Raw genomic sequence first — 23,654 nt, forward strand, 5'->3', positions numbered from 1 at the left:
ATACCAATAACAAACATCTAATTTTTGTCATTTAATTTTAATTTATGAACGTTTCCAATAATATAAAGAATTGCAAAATATATGTTTCCTCTTTTTCTATCCCATGGGCATTAAAATATTGTATAGCTTCACTTTTTCGTCGGGACTTTTATTTTGTCTGTTAAACGGAAACCAACGTCATGACCTTCTCCATCCTCTCAAACAAACACTTTACCCGCGTTCTTGTCTGTCCGCTCACCTGCTCTTTGGACATGAAGTTTTATGTAATTTATTTTCCTAAACAATGAGACATTTTAACAGATCAGAGTCCACTTGCAGTATATTTTAAGACTATGTGAATTTCCTTCTACATTAATGCTTGGATGTGTGCGTGCGTTTCTGAGCCTCGACCAGTTAATGAAACTGACCTAGCAACTGAGCTTCAAACCAGCCCGTGACTCATTAACATCAGAGTAAGCAATTTTAATCATTCATAACCTTTATGACAGTGTCACGGTGATGTAATGAAATGTATTTGCTTGTGTATGGCGCAGTAAACCACAAGCACTCAACCTAGTTTACGAATTTGTTGAACGTTTGTTTACTTCTCCTGAGCTTAGCTCTTACGCGCCTTGAGGCACGTTATGGTACTTGTCATTACCAAATGCAATGCATTTCGTATTCAGAAGTATTTTATTAATCTTGTTTTATGCTCTCTTCAAGGTTAAAATGGCTAAAAGAAGAAATGTCTCTAAAATAGTGGTCGTATGCGAATGGGCATCATGCACTTTCAAGAGTGAAAGCATGGAGGAGTTGAGTGATCACATGTCTCTGCATCTGAAGGAGCATCTTGGGCAAGAAGATGCCATGGAGGAGCTAGGTAGGACATTATGCATGCATAAATATACAAGTAAATGAGGCTAGTGTCTTTGACAACATTTGAATCGTATGAAAAATGAAATTACAGCTCCTATTAAACGCTTAGTTCATGAAAATTCAGACAAATTCAGTTTACCCTAATGTCGTTCCAAACCCGGTAAGATCTTCTTTCGTCTTCGGAACACAAATATACACAAAGATATTTTGGATGAAATTCAAGACGATTTCAGGTTTCTGAACCCAGCCATAGCCGGCAACGTCATCTACGTCAGAATGCCAGCTCCTGCGTCAGTGTCACACGTGAAAAGTGTTGACCAATAGTGAGCCGCCGCTCTGACGTAGAACCTGGAAGTGCTGCACTGTTTACTACTAGACCAGCATAGGAGAGTGATGTTGAAGAGAAGAGATTGTTGAATAAAGTTGCTGGTTTTGTTTGTTTTTGCGTATTCTGGTAGCTTCATAACATTAAGGTTGAACCACTGGAGTCACGTTGACTATTTTAACAGTGTCTTTGCTACCTTTCTGGACCTTGAAAGTTGCAATGACGTTGCTGCATGTTACTAGCCTAGAAATCTAGACGCACCCTAGCGGCAGCAAATTTAATCTGACCGCAAGTGTTGTCTAGGAACTCTCAATACCCTTCTGAGCTGTATTCGCCTCACTCTGGACGGGCCAATCACATCGTGTATAGAGTCGGCGGGCGGGGCCATAATGACGACGGCCGAGTTGCGTTTGCGTGCTTCTAGTAAACACAGAAACTGGCGAACGACAGCGGTCTTTCGAATCAGCTTTGACTGCGACTCTGGAAGACTTGGAGTTAAGCTTTTCTCTGAGAAAAGAACAAAGAAGGGCACTGAAGTCATTCTTAAAAAGAAATGAAAGATGTGTTCGTAGTTTAGCCGACCGGATACGGTGAATGCTTAATCTATCAAGGAGCTCTGTTTCACCTTCGTTGCTCTGGTTGGTTGTAGCGCTATCCTATCACGAGCAGAGGGAGTTTGAAAGACAACCGTTTATCCCGCCCCTCGGATTGAGCCCTGTCTATGGTGAGTTTCCAGACCAAACATCTTGATGTGGGTCTGGCTTGTCAGGCTAGCATGTTACCCCTTCTCTACTAGAATGAAACGGGTGCTAGTTCAGAGCCAGGGCTAGTGCCGGTTCAGAGTTGGTTCGACTGACGAGCCTTCTAACAACCGGTTTGCCTTTCCATGGGCTAGAGAGCCACCACAGAGCCAGTTCTTATGTCACTGTATACGTCTAATTTTTCTCAGCTAGGCAGCGGGAAGCACAAACACTGAAACACACCAGACATGTTTGAGATAGAGTCCTGCAGCAGGTTGGGTTGCATAAAAGTGGCTAAAACGGGGGGGTTGTGACATTCCTAAAATTCATGGGTGGGGATGTTTGCGGATAATTAACTACTTGCAGGCGGGTAGTAGCGCGGATGAAAAATAGGTGAAATATTTCTATATAACCTAGGGCTGGACAATAATTCAATATCAATATATATCGCGATATAATTTTTTTCAATAACGGTGATATGATTTTTAAACACATTTCCGATATTTCGATAAATACATTACAGCATTCCTCACTGACTGACGTTCAGGGTGCAGCCGTCAGAAAGAGCAGAACATGATTGGCTACTTGCGCGATGACGTACACCACAGAAACGCAGTCAGTGCTCAGCAGTAGTAGGCTGATAGATCCAACGCGGCAAGTTATAGCTACAAAAAGAGTTTCCCTGACCCTGACCGCAACACAAATGTGACTGAACGAACTTCCACAAGTAAGGAGAAAGAAATAGTTGATAAGAGAAGAAAGACTAACGTTAATTCAGTGGGGTGGAAGTGGTTCGGCGTGTCCCCCGCACTTTTAATAAAGTGTATTTTCATCCCCCGCACTTTTACTGGGTCTCACCGATCCTATTCGACCCGCTCCGAGCGGGATTCGAAGCGGCATTACCTGGAGCGAGTGCGGGCAAGTTAACAGGGATGCAAAAGACCGCTTTATCTAACCTCGGTTGATTGCGCGCTTCTTGAAGTCACGGGCAAGTGTAGCCTACACACAGAAACCAACGTGAATACATCAAGATTTAATTTCAGAGACAAAAAATAATCTATGCATGACCTGTCATTTTATTCGTATCTAAATATGAGGAGGGCGCTCTCAGAAAATCCAAAAGCGGATTCGTAGAAACTTATACTGTCGCGCTGGAGCTGCAGCTGAAGGAAAACAATCGTTATGAGCTGAAAGGTGACGACGACAGTCAGACGATTGCGACAATATATGAAAGCAATGAAGGAGCATCATGAGCAACAAAACTGTTTTCAACACTGATAATAATCATAAATGTTTGTTGAGCATCAAATCCTAATATGAGAATGATTAGTGACACTGAAGACTGGAGAAATTATGATAAATTCAGCTTTGATCACAGAAATAAATGACACTTTACTATATATTCACGTAGTGAACAGATGATGTAGATCAGAATAATATTTCACTGTATTACGTTTTTTACTGCATTTTTAATTAAATAACTGCAGCATTAAATATATGCTATGGTTTTACATAAATGGAAAATAGAGGGCTATGAATTGTTCTTCACTGAAATTTAAAACTTAAAAGAAAATGCTCAATAAACTGCGTCTGCGGCATAGGAGCACTGTACGCTGTGAAGCAGATCCACCACCTGAAGCAGAGCCATCCGCTAGAATATTCTGAGAGTCAGGCTGAATCCTGGCTGAAGCACTTTTGTTTAATCTATATTAAGAATAATATAATCAGCCTATGTTATAGTTTAAACTTAAAGATATTAATATTAATAAAGTGAGAGTCTTATGTTTATTTGATGTTGATTTCACATTTCTTTTTCATATAAAGGCTAAATACAAATAAAAGAGGAACATTCATTTATTTGTACTGGTTTTATTTCTAAAAAATTATATAGTTTTATAGGAGGACTATTCATAGACTTGGCAAATACATTTTTCAGAAGTTTGTAGGTACAGACATCCTTTGTAGTTTTTTCTAAAGCTTTTATATAATTCATATCGATATCGGAATTATATCGTATCGACCGAAATTAAGAAAAATATCGTGATATGAATTTTTGCCATATTGTCCAGCCCTAATATAACCATTCAAGGTTATTTTCGTAAACGAAAACTGAAACTAAGACTAAAACTATTGGTCAAAAAACATTTTCCTAAACTGAAATAAAATGTAAAAATCTGAATAAATAAAAAACTAAAACTAAACGAAACTAACTACTCTGACTAAAAAACTAACTGAAATAAAATAATAATTAGCAAAAATACATATTGTTTTTGTTATTAATAAGCTCTCTTTAATGTGGTGGAAAATCTGACTGTGGCGGTTGAGGGAGTGTCTGTATATTGCGCTACTGCGCGTGAAGTGATCTGAGCAGGAGATTAACCGCTGTCCTGTGACGGACGCGTGCAGACAGTCAACACATCGCTAGTCCTAAACGGCAGTTCACAAAGAATCAATGTGTCCGTGGCAGTGAAATAGGAAATAACACAAGGTAATGAGATGCACGTTGAACTTCTTTTAACTTAAGCTCAGTGTTTTAGAATGCCGTTTCTTTCGCGACGAGAGACACAGGCGCAAAAGTCAGCAACTATAGTAGCAAGTACTAGGAGTGGTGTAAAGTAACGAATTACAAATACTCTCGTTACTGTAATTGAGTAGTTTTTCTCAGGAATTTTACTTTTTTTAATTATTTTTTTAAAGGTTTTTTTTATTGATTTTTGCATAGATAGGGTCACATACATTGTTCGTAGTTTCCTTCAGAATAAAACAAACAGAAAGGAGACCCTCTGAACCCCCCACCCCCACCCCACTCCAGCGATCCCCAAGGTCCAGGAATTTTACTTTTTTAAAGGGTTACTTCAGCGATTAGCATATGGCTTTGTATCAGTAGAAACCCTGGAGTATATTCAAATTATTGTGCTTTCCCCCCTCATATCTCCCTGAGACAAGAGATTTATGCATTTTATTTCTAGAAAAATTCCTCCTATGATGCAAATTGACGATTTTTGCATCATAGGAGGAATGTTTGCCCAAAGGCTAAAGACTACAGCCAGCAGAGGGAGCCATTTCCGCATGTTTTGAACCCGCTCATGGGGGATGGAAGATAACACTCAGCTCGCAGGCACTCATTTAAACGGAGCTATGGTCTGCAATGTAAGTCTTTTAACTTATCAAATTAATTTCTATGAAAGTTAAGCTTGTAAAGGCATGAACTGAAACGCGCCAGACTGAACTCGCGTTGTGAATGTATGCCGCGAGTGTAGTCGCGATTACCTCAGCTCTCATCACTCGTGCAGTTAGTGCTCAGTGCTGTGATACTCGCGCGGTGACTCACTCATTATATTGAACAGACACGTTCGGTTTTTAATTGTAGTGTCTTCTCTAACTCGTCTCTGTAATCCAGTAGTGGTGGTGTTGGGAATGGCCTCACAGGGCAGCGAAGCATTCTGGGAATTGTAGTCTTTCATCCCCATGAGACAAAAATACATTTTCTGTCTTTTCTCAGTCTAGAAAGCACCAAATTCAAAAATAATTTCACATTTCTACTACATTGATGACCCAGTTCAAATACAGATTCATCTTCCCAGCGCTGAAGTACCCCTTTAAGTAGTTAAAAAACAGTGTACTTTTACTTTTACTTGAGTACATTTTAAGTGCTGTATCTGTACTTTTACTGCGCTATTTTCCCTAAACCTGCCGTCGCTACATTTTATTTATTTATTTCCCTGTCAACGTGATTGGCTAAGACAAATAATCAGTCCTGCGTGTCCATGCGTCACGCACGTGACTTCCGTCAAATTAACCATAGCGACCATTGTGAGAGTGAGAGGCACGCGCACTTTATGAAAGGGGGTAAGTGCTGGCTACTGTATGATGACTGCAATCGTTAAATTGCCTTAAACAATTACTACAAATGGACCTCAGAATATTACATTTTCTAATACATGCATAAATAGTCTGTATTCTGTTAGCGCTGTACAAGCTCCCGGTGCTATCTTCTGGAAACTCTTCATTTAGCTCGATTGTTTACCACGCTTCAAAGTGCATTAGGCATTAACTGATGGTCACTGCTAGATCTTCGTCCCTTACGTCAATTTAGTTTAACATGTAAACACATTAAACCTGCTTTCTTTCTTACTGAAGTGCATATTTTAATGTAATGTGTTCTCACATGGCGATTTAAAATTGCAGGCCATGTATATAGCAAATAACTTTTATGAAACATCAGATTTATATTTAAATCAGGTTTATTATTTAATTCCAAACAAAAATAATCAGTGGTGAAAACCATTTAGTTGATGTTACTCGATTCTGATTTCTATTGTTTTTACAGAGAAAACATCCATTGAAATTAAAGCACGAATGCGTCTTGAAAAGAAATATTTTTTATACATTTTTTAACGTGAAATTGTTAATGTACAAGGCTTTGCAACCTTTGTTAATTAACTGCAAGAAAACCTCTACAGAATGGTTGTCATAAATGTTACCAGATTATTGGTTGATTTCTAAAATATTACAAGGCTATATTCTTAGTGCTAACAGTCAAAAATAAAACTAAATATTTAAAGAAATATTGAAATATTTTTTTGGTGACATGTTTTTGTTCTTACTGAGAATCTTTCATTAAAGAGTAGCTACATTTTTAATTTGCAGGGTATAAGATGGACTAACATTCATAGCATAATACTCACTACTCACTACTCTTGAGTACTTTTAAAACGGCTACTTTTTACTCCTACTTTGAGTAGTATTTAGGACAGGTACTTTTACTCTACTTAAATTACATTTTTTGACAAGTAACAGTACTTCTACTTGAGTATGCTTTTTCAGTACTCTTTCCACCACTGAGTACTAGCCTACTATGTTTGCATAATATTGACAGGCTCAAGGTGTTATCATAATCATTTACTACTAATAATATTATTATTTGTGTGGAGACATTTCCCCACAAAGTAGGAAATACCAGGACACACATACACACACGTTTGTTTCACTATATAAGTGAGGACATTGCATGGACTTCCATTGATTTTATATCAGGTTAATGATATTTTATATTCCCTAACCCAACCCCTATCCCTAAACCTACCCATCCAAGAACGTGCAAAACAATAGATTTAAATAAAAACATGTTTTGGCCGATTTATAAGCCTTTTTAACTAGTGAGGACCAGTCAAATGTCCTCACTAGTCAGTTATCATAATATTTTACTAGATAAGTGAGGACATTGGTCCCCTTTACAATTATAGCTCAACACACACACACACACACACACACACACACACACACACACACACACACACACACACACACACACACACACACACACACACACACACACACACACACACACACACACACACACACACACAGAGAGCACAACAGTGTGTGTTGGCTGTATTCAGATGACTTTAGCTGTGGTCTTACACTGCTAGTCTACATTGTACTACTAAAGAAATTAAAATATGCTTTTAATTGTTTAACAATATTTCATCTTCGTTATGAATGAGTTTGTCTGGAATTTATAATTTTTACTTTTATATTTTATGTTGCATTTGTTTTGTTCTTTAAGATAGATCCTCTGAGTATTAGCCTTTGTCAAAAATATCAAATATAATTTTTTAATATCAAAATATAATTTATTTAATTTTTAATCTCCAGATCGTTGTTTTTTATAGGTCATAGTTTGACTCAAGCTTTTTTGCTCAAAGGTGAAGACTCAACTTTATGCATGTTTTGTAAGACCGTCCTGGGTTTAAACAATAATAGTTGTTTATCAAGTTATTTCACTTAAGGATGTTTAGTAAGATTAAACTCTAATCTGTGCAAACATTAAACTTTGCTGAAATTAAAAACCTTGATTTGGTCTCTACACTTCATTATGGTAACTCTGCTAAACTATAATTACTAAAACTAAAACTGAAACTAAATAAATAAAAACTAAATAGAAATGTATTTGCAAAATAAAAACTAAACTAAAACTAGCAAAACCATTTGTAAAACTAACTGTGCTGTCCTCACTGCAGTATAGCAACTGCAGCTATACAGCCAGCTAACTCTGATACAAAATGACGAAAAGTTGTAGTGAGCGATTTCTTGCTGTTTACTGTGGCTTTCAACATCATCTTACATGACAGAGTGAAAACTGTAACAAAGGAAAAAAGTTTGAATGTTTTAACAAATCTTGTCTAATGAAATATATCCATATCTGCATGTATATAAACACTGTAACTATGTTTGGTCTTTTCTTTTAAACATTATTGTAACATCAACTTATTAACATAATGAATTTAGTACTTACGACATTGCTTCTAGCGCTAACAACAGATGGATTGCATGTACACGCATACTGTCAACTTCCTTCTTTTCTTACAGGAAATAACCTTTAACCCCGAACTCCAGATCTACATCATATCAAAATAAAAGTCCTTAACATTTTGCCTTAATGGCAACACACTCCCCGCCTGACATCTGTGAGGTCACTATCCTCAAGTTATGTATTAACTAAACATATGAACCTCATCCTTTACTCAGAAGCAAAACAAGTTCTGTCACTGGTCTAAGGTACTTTTTTGAATGTCCTTGATCCGCGGTCTTCAATTCCACCTTACGGACTTTCCCGTCTTCTCCAGGAATAACCTTTGTGATTATTGCCATAGGCCAGTTGTTGCGGACAACTAGGTTGTCTTTGAGGAGGACGACATCTCCTTCCTGCAGATTTTGGTGGGACTTGGTCCATTTCTTCCGGCCTTGTAAAGTTGACAAGTACGCTTGTCTCCAACGGCGCCAGAACATGTTGGACAAGGCTTGCACTTGTCTCCACTGCTTGGTTAAGAGGTCTCTGTCCATAAAGTCTCCTGGAGGAGGTGGAGTACCGACTTTCATAGTTAATAACATAGATGGTGTGAGAATGAATGGGTCCTCTGGATCATTTGAAACTGGAACCAGAGGCCTTGCATTCATAATTGCTGTCACCTCCGCCATCAGCGTGCACAAGACTTCATGAGTCAGACGAGTGCCATTTTCAAGAAGCAGTGACTCCAGGATCCTTCGAGCTACTCCAATGAGACGTTCCCATGAACCACCCTTGTGCGAAGCATGTGGTGGGTTAAACACCCAGGAGCATCCTTGTTGGTGTAGGTACCTCTGCACAACGGTGTCTGGTTTGTCTGCGCTCATCCCAAGTTCTCTGCAGGCCCCTATGAAATTCGTGCCACAATCTGACCGTAGTTGTTTGGCTGGTCCTCTTATGGCGAAGAAACGCCTTAAAGCATTGATACAGCTCGAAGTGTCCATTGAGGCAATCACCTCAATGTGAACCGCCCTGGAGCTCATACAACAGAATAATATGGCCCACCTCTTGCTCTCAGGCTGAACTCCTCTTGTACGTCTGGTAGTGATGTGCCATGGACCAAAGACATCCAGCCCCACATACGTGAAGGGAGGGCAGGCCTTGAGACGCTCTGGTGGCAAATCCGCCATTAACTGCTCCTGCATCCGTCCTCTGAGTCTACGACAGGTCACGCACTTGTGAAGAGTTGAGTTAATGAGCCTTTTACCACCCAAAATCCATAGTCCTGCAGCTCTCACTGCGCCTTCTGTTAAATGGCGGCCTTGATGTTTTACTAGGCTATGATGATGCCTGACGAGCAGCAAGGAAACATGGTTGTCTTTTGGGAGAATTACAGGGTTCTTTTGATCAATCTCTACATCTGCGTTTTTCAGGCGACCCCCGATACAGATGAGGCCATTCTGCAAAATAGGGTTGAGACGACGTAGACAGCTGTTTATAGGAATTGGTTTGTGTCTTTCTAGAGCCTCAAATTCCTTTCCAAATGCTTTTCTCTGTACGGCTCTAATGATGACTTCTCTGGCTTGGGAAAGCTCATCCAGAGAGCGAGGCAGCTCACATTTATGCCATCCTCTACACTTGCCCATCATGTTAGGGTACTTGTAAGATCTTGCCACATGAATTAAGAGTGCTACAGCTCGCTGGAGAATGTTGAAGGTGGAGAACCTTCCAAATCGCTCTATGCTGAGACCTTTTTTGTGTAGTTGTGTGGCATAACTCTTCACATCCGGACGAATTTCCGCATCCAATTCTGGCGAGACTAAACTGAACGACTGAATAGGTTCTGGTTGTGTGGAAAGCTTACGCAGAAAGGTAGGTCCATTGAACCACATTGTTTGTGTGAGACGTGATGCTGGAACAGACCTTGACGCAATGTCAGCCGGATTGTCCCCTGTGCGTACGTAGTGCCACTGTTCAGGATTTGTGGTCTGTCGAATACGCTGGACTCGATTGTGGACATACACATAAAACCGTCTGGATTGGTTATGAATGTATCCAAGAACCACTCTGCTATCGGTATAGAACTTGATGGAATCTAGCTTCAAGTCCAGTTCATCCTGAATCAGTTCGGCCACTTCCACAGCCAAAACCGCAGCACATAGTTCAAGTCTCGGTATGGTTGGCTCTGACTGAGGAGTGAGCTTAGACTTTCCCATGACAAATCCAATGTCAACATTGTCTTCTTGGATGATCCTCAAATAGGCTACAGCCCCAATGGCCATAGTAGAGGCATCACAGAAAACACAGAGTTCCGTCCGTTCGGCCTTGGTTAACGAGAGACCAGTGTACATCCTTGAAATATGGAAGTGCTTCAGCTCTTGAAGTGAGTTTTGCCAAGCCTTCCACTTGCCTAACTTCTCTTCAGGTAATGGAGTGTCCCATTCTGAAGCCTCAGAATTCAGCTCTCGGAGAAAAGCCCTGCCTTGAATTACAACAGGAGCCAAAAAGCCCAAGGGATCAAAAATACTGTTCACCATGGAGAGAACTCCACGACGAGTAAACGGCTTTCCCTCAATGGACACAGAGAAGGTGAATGTATCCGTAGCTACCTCCCACAGGAGGCCTAAGCTGCGTTGGATGGCCGCCTCTTTCGCACAGAGGTCTACCTCTCTTCCCTCTGCCACACAGTCCTCACTTGGGAAAGCTGCCAAAACAGCCGGACTATTCGATGCAAACTTATGGAGCCTGATGTTAGACTCAGCAAGTGACGCCTGAGTCCTATGCAGCAAGTCAATGGCTTCAGCATCAGTAGGGACAGAACAAAGACCATCATCAACATAAAAATGTCGCTCGACAAAGTTAACGGTGTCTTGTCCATATGCTTGTGCACCGTTTCTGACAGCCCTTCTAAGCCCATAAATTGCTACTGCTGGGGACGGGCTGTTCCCAAACACATGGACTTTCATCCTGTAGTCTACGACTTCACTTGTTACATCATTGTTCTTGAACCATAAGAACCTCAAATAGTTCCTGTGTTTCTCTTCTACGAGAAAGCAGTAAAACATCTGCCTTATGTCTGCCATAACAGCTACCTTTTCCTTTCGGAACCGCATAAGTACTCCCAGAAGAGAGTTATTAAGATCGGGCCCAGTCAATAGTACATTGTTTAAGGAGATTCCGGAGTGTTGGGCACTCGCATCAAACACCACCCTGAGTTGACCTGGCTTCTGTGGGTGAAATACTGCAAAGCTTGGTAAGTACCAACACTCTTCATCTTCCTTTAGTCCTGGTGCCAACTCAGCATGATCATTTTCCAGTAGTTTACCCATGAATGCCACATATTGCTTTTGCATCTCCGGCTTTCTTCTCAAGTTGCGCTGAAGTGATTCAAATCGTTTGAGTGCTTGGCTGCGGTTGTTAGGCAACCGTTCTCTAAGCTGCTTGAACGGTAGTGGAGCGACCCAACTGTTTGAATCATTTCTGTAGACTTCTTTGTCCATTATGTTCAAGAAAGTCTCATCCTCAATTGATGGTGCAAGCTTGTTGTCCTGTTCAGTGCGATCGAATACATTTTTACCCAGCTTGTCTTCTTTAGCTCTGTTAAGCCCCAAAACACTCTTCCTGGGCTCTTTGCTGTGAAGTTCATCACTGACATGCATAAAGCTTGTGCACGGTTGGAGGAGCGAAGGCCGTTGACGATCAAGCACTACCGTCCTGTACGTGCTGACATTTGGCTTGTGCGAATTTCCAAGGCAGACCTCACCAACCAACACCCAACCTAGGTCAAGACGTTGAGCAAAAGGGGCGTTGGGAGGGCCATTCACCTGTTCCCTTACCTTGTGCACTCTAATTACGTCTCTACCCAGCAGCAGCAGGATCTCTGCAGTGGGGTCCAACTTAGGTATGTGTTCTGCTACTTTGACGAGGTGAGGTTGATGAAGAGCAGCATTCGGCGTGGGAATTTCAGCCCGGTTGTCAGGTAAGTCATTACATTCAATAAGTGGGGGAAGAGGGATTGTCACTTTCCCATCAAGTGCTTTGACCACAAAATCTTCAGCCTTTCTGCCAAATGTTTCCCCCGTGCCGGAACACGTTCTCAGTAAGTAAGGATATGGCTTACTCTGAATGTTGAAAAGATCGAAGAAACTGGACGTTGCCAATGACCGGTTGCTTTGGTCATCTAAAACGATGTATGCCTTGATGGCTTTATCTGGACAGCGCTTGTGATACACCTTTGCTAGGCATATCTTGGAGCATGACCTCCCAACTTGTTCTGCCCCACATACTTCAGTACAGCTTGAGATGATGACTTCCCTACTGTCATTGCCCTCTTCTCCCTCCCCGCCATTCATTGACGAAATTACAGGAGCCGTGGACTGTGATGGAGGGCCCGGATGCATTGCTGAGACATGATTGGTGCTGTCACACTCGGAACATTTCACTACTACAGTGCAGTCCTTCGCCACATGACTATTTGAGCCACAGCATTTAAAGCAGAATCCTCTCTCTTTCAGAAAAGCTTTCCTGACTTGAAGGTCTTTGGCTCTAAAGGCTTTGCACTTCTTCAATGGATGTGGCTTTGCATGTATAGGGCAGCTCTTATTTGGATCAATGGAAGTGCTTGACTCTGCTGGGGAGACATTGGTCTTATGAACTGCAATGGGGTTCTTGGTGCTTTTGAGATAGGGACTTTCAACCTTTACAGAAGATCCACTAGCATTTGAATAGACGAAACTTGGATCATTCCTTTTCTTAGCCTCATAGCAGATGACTCTGGTAAAGAACTCAAATGGGGGAAACCGTCCTCCATTTTCTTCTTTAAACCTTGAACCCGCAGAGATCCATTTTTCTTGAAGTCCATAAGGCAGTTTGGTTACTATAGGTTCAATGCCTCGAGCAGTATCCAGGTAGGACAAACCTGGAGAGTAGCCGTCTTCCTTAGCACACTGCACTTCCATCAGCAGATCTGCTAACTCCCTTAACTTCCCATTTTCTTTCGCCGAAACCTTAGGGAACTTATCGAGTCGCATGAAGAGGGCTTTTTCCACCACCTCTGGTGCTGCGTAGCATTCCTGAAGACGTTCCCAGGCTTTTCTGAGTGCTATGTCTGGACTCGCTACATGCACTGAACGCAGGCGCTTCACTTGGTTGCTGGATTCTTTGCCAAGCCATCGAGTCATTAAGTCTAACTCCTCAGTCGCAGTGAGAGCCAGCCCTTGTGTGGCATTTTTATATGAAGACTGCCAAGCGCGATAATTCTCCGGTTTGTCGTCAAATTCATACAAGCTTGCGCTCACCAGGTCACGTCGAGCTAAATATTGCGCAAGATGTTCAGTAGCAGACACGCACTGGTCTGGTTTTAGTTGGGGGTAATAGCACGGAGCAGAAATATTCAAGTTAGTATGAAACTTCTTCGAATCAACTTGAGGATCCTCTCTGTCTGTTAAAGTCTTACCATATGACAGTTTGACTGCCGGTGGAACATAAGCGCCGTCTAGACCGTCCTCCAATAAATTCACATTTCCTATGATATTATCCTGACGTACTTCATGTGAAGGAACATGGTCCTGCCGGTATGGAGAGAAGGGGTTATTCGGACTGAAATTAAGAACGCCATCCGCAACAGGCTGAAAAGTCTGAGCGCAATCCTCAGTAAGCGCCCGCCTTGCGGAGCTAGTCAGGTCAAAATGCGCTTGGACGTATTCGCTTGTCCGTTCCATTTTATCTTCTCCTGAAGCACTCGTTTCGTCCAACAGAATACACTTCGCAATTGTATCAGCCGATTCCCAAACGGCTGCTTCAGCTTCGGCAGCCGCCGCTTCACGACACATCGCGAGTGTTTCAAGCTCAGTCTCTCTTTTTACTTTCTCCAACTGTGATTCAGCTTCTTTAGCTGCCTTTTCTATTTTTGCTTTAGCCTCTCTTTCTGCATATTCAGCGCGTACTTTAGCAGCTGCTGCTTTAGCCCGTGCACGGATAACTGCAGTGCTTGATGACACAGACGAGTGAGAACTTCCACCAGCTACAGAAGACTTAGTACGTTTCCCTTCCATCTTGTCACGATGTTCAACACTAACTCAGTGTCTTTTCACTGTGCTGTCCTCACTGCAGTATAGCAACTGCAGCTATACAGCCAGCTAACTCTGATACAAAATGACGAAAAGTCGTAGTGAGCGATTTCTTGCTGTTTACTGTGGCTTTCAACATCATCTTACATGACAGAGTGAAAACTGTAACAAAGGAAAAAAGTTTGAATGTTTTAACAAATCTTGTCTAATGAAATATATCCATATCTGCATGTATATAAACACTGTAACTATGTTTGGTCTTTTCTTTTAAACATTATTGTAACATCAACTTATTAACATAATGAATTTAGTACTTACGACATTGCTTCTAGCGCTAACAACAGATGGATTGCATGTACACGCATACTGTCAACTTCCTTCTTTTCTTACAGGAAATAACCTTTAACCCCGAACTCCAGATCTACATCATATCAAAATAAAAGTCCTTAACATTTTGCCTTAATGGCAACACACTAACTAAAACTAAACTGAAATTTGTAGCAAAATTGAAAACGATAATAAAATAAAAACTAATTTCAAAAAGCAAAACTATAATAACCTTGTAACCATTACACGTACGCGACAACGATATGCCATTTGACCCATTACGTCACCACCACTACGACAGTGCAACTTTTGTTGATGCCTCTCGTAGCCCAGTTGGAGCGAGCGTTGCAGGAGTAGCTATGGATGAAGTAAAAGGAAAGTTGGTGAGTGGAGTGTATAAAATTGTTGACAAGAGTCTTTAAAGACACTTTAACCCTTTTATTTTATTTAGCCCATTCATGACGCTGTTGTGATGTTGATAGAGGTGCAAGATAAAAAAATAAAGCATTTTAATTGGAATGATTTTAGCATGTGTGATTGATCACAGATCGGGTAAAGGGCCTAATATTAATGGGTCTGGGCGGGTGCGGGTTTAATTTTGATATTTTCATGGGTCGGATCTGGTGCAAATGGACCCGTGCAGGACTCTGGTTCGAGATGCATCGGCTATTAGCTCAATTAGCTGATAATTAAAAAATGGCGTTCACAAGTTTGTGTTCGTCTTGTTGGTTACGGTAACCCCGCTCACTGCCCCTGATGCAACCGATCTTACTTCTAGACCAGCAATGTTTTGGTGCTACTTAAGAACCACTTTTCCTGAATCGGAGCTGGTGCTTTGGCTGTGGAAAGAGAACCGATTTAAAACTAGACTCTTGCTCCGAGCCAGAAACAGCACTGCCTTGGTGGAAAGGGGGTATGTGTGGTTCAAAAACCTCTCGGGTTTCATCAAAAATATCTTGATTTGTGTTCCGAAGATGAACGGAGGTCTTACGGGTTTGGAACGACATGAGGGTGAATAATTAATGATAGAATTTTAATTTTTGGGTGAACTAAACCTTCAAGGTTTGACATTGTCTTGTTTATAGAGGATTACCCGTGCCTATGGAGGGGCTGTGAGTTCCTGGCGATGGGAAGCCAAAGTGAGCTCGTCGCTCATGCCCATTTCCACATCTTCCACAGCAAGCTGAAATGCATCGGGACTCGGCTTCTTGAATCCCACCCCGAACTGGCTAGTTGCACTCAAGATCTCCACAGCAGCAGCCTAGTCCCGGATGTCTCCGAGGGGTTTGTCTGTCAGTGGCAGCACTGTGATGTTAGTATTGAGTGTCACTTCGGTTTTACTTTAATATAGCCATTATATAAAGAGCTTATGTAATTTTGTTTTTGTGTCGTCAGAGTTCATTTAATAATCCAGAATGGTTCTACCGTCATGTTGACATGCATGCACACTGCACTGAGCTTCAGCCTCTTCCTGATCGACAGCAGGCCCTCTTCTGCAGCTGGTCAGGTAGGCGCTTTCTGCATGTCTGCAAACCACTGATTATAATCCATTTGTCTGTGTGAAACATTTTTGCTCTTTTTGCAGGCTGTGATGCTTTCTTTAAAATCAAGTACCGTCTGCGGGAACATCTGCGCAGTCATACGCAGGAGCGGCTGGTCGCTTGCCCCACCTGCGGCTGTATGTTCTCTAGTAATACCAAGTTCTTTGACCATATTCAGAGGCAAGCCGAACCGGAAGGTCTGTTTATTTCACATCGTTCCTCTTCAGTCGCTGACAATATAAAAACTCTTCCCATTAATAGTCTTCAGTTCCTATAATACTGGTCTGCTGGCTGTAGTTGGTCCATAAATACATTTCATTGCAGATTCTCTGACATGTGGACATTGTGACAAAGCATTTGCCAATGAGAGGCTGCTGAGAGATCATGTTCGTCAGCATGGTGAGTTCGTTTTTTAAACTTGCATTAGAGGTAGGGATGCACAACATATGGTATCAATGAATTCTGATATTACAGATTTAAATTTATTGAATATGAAATTGTGCATGCTCATTTCCACAATTTTTAATTTAGCTTACCATTACTGTCATGTAACAATCACTTTAAAAACACTAATAATTTAAAGGCACAATATGTAATTACTTTGGATTAAATGTTTTCAAGAATGTTTAAATCCAGAGAAATAAGTCATTTTAACGAGGACATGGACCGTGTCTGTGTTTTTTATTTTGTAGAATACATGGAAACACCAAAGAGGCTTTAATATATTATATAATATATATATATATATATATATATATATGTGTTTTGTTAGACAGGCGAGCAACTGTTTGGAAACATTCATCAACAAAAGCTAATCGTTGCTCAACACAGTTAGTCTAATAGTTTAATTCTGGTTTTCTTGTTTTACCGCGAGTACCATGCTTTACCATGCCTAATATCAATCTAGCTCACTGCAGTGTGAACAAGTGTCTCAAAGTAGCTGCGGAGCGAACGCACAGAGTAGTATTATAACAAACATGTAACAAATGTAACATGATAAAACAGCGCTGTTACCCCACATACACATGAGCAGAAGAAGCAGAAGCACTCGTCTGTGGCATAATAAAAGCTCCGCTGGAGGCGTGTCGCTCGTCTTATTATCAATCGCTCCAGCGGCCTCGTTCCGCTCTAACAGCTTTCAGCCCCACCCTGCTTCATACTACAGTAACGCTAATAAATCTTTAATACATTCGCTCATCCATGAACATGATTTCTGCCCGAATCCTGTCGGATTCTTTTCCACCGGCTGTAGAGGTGAAGACAACAACTCCCATGATTCCGCAAAATCAAGCCGTCATCAAGCTACGCCTTTGTTTGTAATAAGTGACCTCTAGCAGCGGAAATTACATATTGGACCTTTAATAAATAACACTAAAATCTCAGGGTAAATTTTCATACCATCCATTATGTTGCAAAGCCTGAATCCACTTTTAGCATTTAAAATAATAGATTTTAGTTTTTTAATGTTCTATTTCTTATTTATTTAGACAAAATAGTATGGTATTTTAATATCAGCTAACAATGGAAATAATTTTCAGCTTATGATTATTGGTCAGAAATCAAGAAAATAATACATCTTAAGCATGCACAATATTGTAAGTGGCCTTTTATCTTGTAATTGTGCCTTTGAACGATTACGTAATTGTGGAATCTGTAATTATACATTTGATTAGTTGTGCAGCCCTTATAGCTCCTCTAAAAAAATCAATACTGTCATTAGTTCAGTGTTGATTGAAGTTTAGTGTTTAGTGAAATATGATACTAACTGTATTGAGCTATAAAGCAGAAGACAATATTGTCACCATCCAGCTAGGAAGGTTTACTCTCATCCATGACGGTCAGTGTCATTAAACCTATATAAAACATTTTAGATCTATTGTTCTTTTTCTTTCAGTGAATCATATAAAATGTCCTCTCTGTGACATGACATGCACGTCCCTTTCCACATTGAAGATCCATATCAAGTTTCGTCACTGTGATGAGAGGCCCTTCCCATGTGACTTCTGTGAGAGCAGGTGGCTGAGAGCGTATACACACTATCCACACACGCTGAAGTAGTCCCGAAGAATATATTGCTAATATTTAATGGTTTGTCTCCTTACTTTTAGCTTCAAGAACCAGCATGATCTGCGGAGACACATGGAAACACACAATGAGGGAGCAGCGTACCACTGCACAGTAGAGGGCTGTGGATACTCTTCACGCATGGCTCACACCATGAACCAGCACTATAAACGAGTGCATGAGGTCAGCCAGCAGAGGGAGCTGTAATCTCATGTTTCAGATTTAAAGGGACAGTTCACCCAGAAATGAAAATTCTGTCATTTACTCACCCACATGTTGTTCCAAACCTGTATGAGTTTCTTTGTTCTGCTGAACACAAAATAAGATATTTGGAATAATGATTTGATGGGGGTAACCCTTCAACTGTTTCATACAGAATTTATATTTTTGGGTGAACTATCTTTAAAAGGATGCTCTGAGTTGAAATGTTGGTTACTACTGAAAATATTTCTGACAGTTTTATTGTAGCCACAAGAAATGATCACTGCATATAATCTGTTTTCAAGTTTTTGCACTTGTACAGCTCAAATAATAAACATATTTTTACTGATTAATAATTAATAATACTGATGAAGTAATAACACTATTTCTGCTTTAACAGATAAGCTTTACATTTGTGCTTTATCTGTTATTTGCTTATCTTTATTAGTTTTTTATTTATTGCTATTGTGTTAAACTAGTTTAAATCACCATGTACATATACACAGCTGTTGTCAATAGAGATCAACTTCTATTTTAAGTGTAACTTAAAGGGTTACTTCAGCGATTAGCATATGGCTTTGTATCAGTAGAAACCCTGGAGTATATTCAAATGATCGTACTCCCCCCTCTTATATCCCCCTGAGACGAGAGATTTATGCATTTTATTTCTGGAAAAATTCCTCTCAAGACTCAAATTGACGATATTTGCGTCACGAGAGGAATGATTGCCCGGAGGCTAAAGACTACAGCCAGCAGAGGGAGCCATTTCCGCATGTTTTCAACTCGTGCATGGGGAATGGAGATCACACTTACAGCACAGCTCAGCTACAGGCATTAATTTAAACGGATGCTAAGCAATGTAAGTGTTTTAACTTCTCAAATTAATTTCTATGAAAGTTAAGCTTCCAAAGGCATGAACTGAAAACGCGTTGTGAATGTATGCCGCGAATGTGGTCGCGATTACCTCAGCTCTCATCACGAGAGCTCATCAACTCATTTATGACGTTAAATGTAATCTGACTCCTAATCTGAGTCTGCTGTGAGACTCACGCGGCAACTCGATCGTTATATTGAACAGACACGTTCAGTATTTAATTGTAGGAACTCAGTCTCTGTAATCCAGTAGCGGTGGCTTTGTGAATGGCCTCACAGGGCAGCGAAGCATTCTGGGAATTGTAGTCTTTCATCCCCATGAGACAAAAATACATTTTCTGTCTTTTCTCAGTCTAGAAAGCACCAAATTAAAAAATAATTTCACATTTCTACTACATTAATGACCCAGTTTAAATACAGATTCATCTTCCCAGCGCTGAAGTACCCCTTTAAAAATCAAAGGTTATTTAGTGATGACATGTAATAACATGTATGATAACTGTCTGCAGCAGGACAACATGGTTCCGAGGTATAAGTGCCACCTCTGCGACAAGACCTTCTCTTGGTGTTACACTCTCACCCTCCACCTCCGAAAGAAGCATCAACTCAAATGGCCATCTGGACACTCCCGGTTTAGGTATGTTAAAAGCAATGCATAATATCTTTTTGTAATTAGTTGCTTTTATTTTTCTTCATGTGCTATCAATTAGTGATTTGACGTTCAGCACCGAGGCTTTGAAGCATGTATTGAAAAAAACAAAAACACCATGTGATCTTTGACGTACATAGATGTTTTTGCACACAACCACATGATTGTATTCTTAAAAACAGCATGAACCCCTTGTGCAGGTTTTAAGATTCATTTGCTTCTTTGATAATAATTCATAAAATGAATGAGTATTAAGAGTGACATGTAGTGTTGTGCATGTTCCATATGTATTAATCCCCATTTCACAAGCACTTCAACTGACCATTCATTAAAGGGTAAGTTCACCCAAAAATGAAAATTGTCATTAATTCCTCACCCTCATGTCGTTCAACACCCGTAAGACCTCCGTTCATCTTCAGAACACAAATGAAGATATTTGTGTTGAAATCCGATGGCTCAGAAAGGCCTTCATTGACACCAATGTCATTTCCTCTCTCAAGACCCATAAAGGCACTAAAGACGGCGTTACAAAGCCCATCTCACTACAGCGGCTCTACAATCATTTTATGAGGCGACGAGAATAGTATTTGTGCGCAAAAAACTAAAACTAAATAACAACTTATAGTGATGGCCAATTTCAAAACACTGCTTTGTGACGCTTCGAACCGTTATGAATCAGCGGTTCAGATCGCCAAAGTCACATGATTTCAGCAGTTTGGCGGACACACGATCTGAATCATGAATCTATACGCTGATTCATAACGCTCCAAGGCTTCAGGAAGCGGTGTTTTGAAATTTTTTTTGTGCACAAAAACTATTCTCGTCGCTTCATAAAATGATTGTAGAGCCGCTGTAGTGAGATGGGCTTTGTAACGCCGTCTTTAGTGCCTTTATGGGTCTTAAGAGAGGAAATGACATTGGTGTCAATGAAGGCCTTTCTGAGCCATCAGATTTCAACACAAATATCTTCATTTGTGTTCTGAAGATGAACGGAGGTCTTACGGGTGTCGAACGACATGAGGGTGAGGAATTAATGACAGAATTTTCATTTTTGGGTAAACTAACCCTTTAACAATATTCATTTATTTTGATCATGTATACTTACACGAGCCTTGCCTATGAACTCATAGGTTTAGGACTAGGGCAAAAGCTTACATGAATAAGGCTGCATGTGTTGGTCGAAGCAGATTCATAAAAACTGCTACATTTGAACTGCCACGTCCCATTTCATTTTGTAGCACAATTTTATATTATATGAAACGATCAAAACATTCAGTCGTCTCGTCTGGGATGCTAACACAGCTTTTCCTCCTTTTGACCACATGATGTCGCTAGTGTGCACTGTTGAAAAGCTTTGAGTAATGAACCATTTTACAATGCAGTAAAGGGAAAAGCCTTGGTGCTTCACAAAGCATCATTTCACCAGCACTACTAACAGATGTCTCTTTATCAGGTACAAGAAGGATGAGGATGGGTATCTGCGGCTAAATATGGTGCGCTATGAGACTGTTGAGGTCACGGAGGAGTTGATCAAGAACATGGCTGAAAAGCGCACCCCTCGCAAGGTCTCTGGTTCAACCGGTCACTCCAAGGAGCCCTTGATGCATCCTGACAGTGGCAACAGCACTCCCCAAAACTCTTCATCGCCCTCTTCTCCTTCCTCGTCTTCCTCCACCTCAGAGCTCTTAGAGGGGGCCGACAGCAGTGCATTTAAAGGCGACGAGACGTCTGTGTATTGTGTGTTGAACACGGTGACTGAGGTGATTGGGGAGCCGGAGGAAGTGTCCCAGCCTGGTGAGCCGTCAGGGGCTGTCCGAGCTCTAGCTGCAGTGGCTAGAGGTCTAGGGATGGACGTGGTGTAGTCTCCTGCCTATCAAATAACCCATGTAAGAATACATAACCCGTTAGACCTCCATTAGATCAATGTTTTTATAAACTAAACTAATATATATGCACAGTTCAGAGGATGATGTATAACATTATCGATTGTTCAGAATTTGACTAGGGTTCTGGTTAAGGTTTTTAAATTATCTCAGGTGTCTAATTTTATTTTTATTTTTTTGGGTCTGCAAACGCCATGCAGTGCACTGTTTTCCAATTTTAGTTTTACATAAAATTGACATTTTTTATCTGTTTTAAAAGCTTTTTTTATATATATATATACCCATATACGTACATTTCCAGGAACAATAGGGTGAGTTTTAGGCATAAATAGCTAACATCTAATTTATTTGTGTTGAAAATGTTGTATATTGTGCTGTATTGTTTGCTACAGTTGTACATAGTTGTGTATTTTTTTACAAGCCCTTTGGTTTCAAATATATTGTCAACATTTGAAAAGAGTAAGTAAAACTGATTTTCTCAGAAAAATCTTTAATATTATCTTTGACAAATTCATTTCATAACTTTCCGCCACTGTACATTCCATGACTACACTTTTTCGCATGAAGTGCTTGATATACACGAGTCTGTCAGTTCCAGATACGGTCCAGCTCACCGAGTCTCAGAGTCTCTGTGTGGATGCGAAACATGTCTGTCCATAAGAGGCGTCATCCGTCTCGGAGACCCTGGTCTTGTCAGCAGCATTGGGAAGAGTGGGTGCGGTTGGGTGTGTACATATGCTGCAGGTAGAGTCCTACTGAGTGAACTGTAATGTGGGATCCCCGTGTTTGGGTAAGCTGCCGTGAGGAGTCCTGGAGGCGGAAGGTGAGGGTCCATTGCAGCATGATGCATGGCCAGTATCCGACCCCGCTCGCTCTCCTCCCTCAGGAAGTTCATGCGCTGACGCTCTTCCATCTGATTCCTTTGCTCCAGGGCCATGGCCTGCAGAAACGGCTCTCGTGTGTAAGCAGGGTGTCCCATCATGGTGCGATGCAGATGGTCGTTTCTCATTAAAAGGTCTTTGCCCAAAGAGTCTCTACGAGGAAGTTCTAAACCCCGGTAAACATTTCGCATTGATTCCCAATGCTGAGGCGAGTAAGGCAGCCTTTCGGCTCCATGTAATGGACTCATTCCCAGAAAAGGTGAGATCAGCCTAGCCCTGTCGAGACCAGGGTGGCCCGCTGGGATTCCTATCGGCAAATGATGACTAGAAAGAGGCGAAAGGTTTATAGCAGGGCCTCTGGGACCCTGCCATGGTTTTTCCATGACCTTCTGGTGAGTTGTAACGTCATGGTCCTGGTCGTCTCTCTTCTCCTCCTTGACCCTCACCTTGCTGCTCTTAGCATAGGGGGGTTCATACTCCACTCTAATTTTCTTCTCAGCTGGCTCCCAGGGTTGGATATCACTATTTGACCGCTTGAGATCCTCTCTCTGTTGCTTGGGTGATGAACTCTCCTTTCCTGCTTGCTTGTCCTCAGTGGGCTTCTGCTCGCTCTTGACATCCTCTTCTCTTTTGTCACTTTGGATCTCTTTGTGTTTCTGCTCCTCAGTTTCTCGGGTCTGTTGCGGGAGTTCTTGGGCTTGTGTTTTTTCCCTTGCTCGCTCCTCCCCCTCGGCCTCATCTGGAGAGGAACCTTTGCAGGACTCTGTTGATGGTTTGTTGTCAAGTGCACTGTTTCTGATGGGGGACAAATGCCTTCCATTCGATTTCTCTTTTGGCTCCCTGCAAAGATTGAAATAAAAGATTTGAGGTAAGCAAGAACTCTTGATCAGGGGGTTTACTCTAAACTCTTGAACCAAGGGTTTCCAATCCTGCTCCTGAAGGGTCAATGTACTGAGTT

The 23,654-nt window shown here is 41.1% G+C and overlaps 2 protein-coding genes across 8 annotated transcripts in view; one reads left to right on the forward strand and one right to left on the reverse strand.

The window, feature by feature from the left end:
• Nucleotides 1-143: 143 nt before the first annotated feature.
• On the forward strand, nucleotides 144-22,309 carry zgc:112083 (uncharacterized protein LOC550461 homolog). 2 transcript variants are annotated; one of them, XM_067451209.1, is made up of 10 exons: nucleotides 144-452; nucleotides 703-859; nucleotides 15,690-15,916; nucleotides 16,000-16,111; nucleotides 16,190-16,342; nucleotides 16,470-16,544; nucleotides 18,040-18,160; nucleotides 18,254-18,392; nucleotides 19,796-19,920; nucleotides 21,386-22,309. In XM_067451209.1, the coding sequence occupies exons 2-10, from the start codon at nucleotides 709-711 to the stop codon at nucleotides 21,792-21,794; spliced, it is 1,512 nt and encodes a 503-aa protein (XP_067307310.1). In that variant the 5' UTR covers nucleotides 144-452; nucleotides 703-708; the 3' UTR covers nucleotides 21,795-22,309. The 2 variants fall into 2 exon arrangements, with proteins under 2 accessions (XP_067307310.1, XP_067307309.1); XM_067451208.1 differs by having other exon boundaries at nucleotides 146-452; nucleotides 19,793-19,920.
• auts2b (activator of transcription and developmental regulator AUTS2 b) overlaps nucleotides 22,289-23,654 on the reverse strand; it is a 33,728-nt gene continuing 32,362 nt past the window's right edge. For all 6 annotated transcript variants that reach the window (XM_067451203.1, XM_067451204.1, XM_067451206.1 and 3 more), the window contains one exon: nucleotides 22,289-23,536. In XM_067451203.1, the coding sequence (XP_067307304.1) occupies nucleotides 22,426-23,536 (1,111 nt within the window). In that variant the 3' untranslated portion in view covers nucleotides 22,289-22,425. The remainder of the gene's footprint in view (nucleotides 23,537-23,654) is intronic.

This window comes from Pseudorasbora parva, chromosome 8 (assembly GCF_024679245.1).
Source record: "Pseudorasbora parva isolate DD20220531a chromosome 8, ASM2467924v1, whole genome shotgun sequence".
Classification (NCBI taxonomy): Eukaryota; Metazoa; Chordata; class Actinopteri; order Cypriniformes; family Gobionidae; genus Pseudorasbora; species Pseudorasbora parva.

Excerpts from the sequence above, each read along its gene's own strand:
- zgc:112083 (XM_067451208.1), top strand. The coding sequence starts at position 709 with ATGGCTAAAAGAAGAAATGTCTCTAAAATAGTGGTCGTATGCGAATGG. Across the intron at positions 15,917-15,999 it reads GTCAGTGGCAGCACTGTGAT|AGTTCATTTAATAATCCAGA; the intron begins GTTAGTATTGAG and ends TTGTGTCGTCAG. Across the intron at positions 16,545-18,039 it reads AGATCATGTTCGTCAGCATG|TGAATCATATAAAATGTCCT; the intron begins GTGAGTTCGTTT and ends TTTTTCTTTCAG.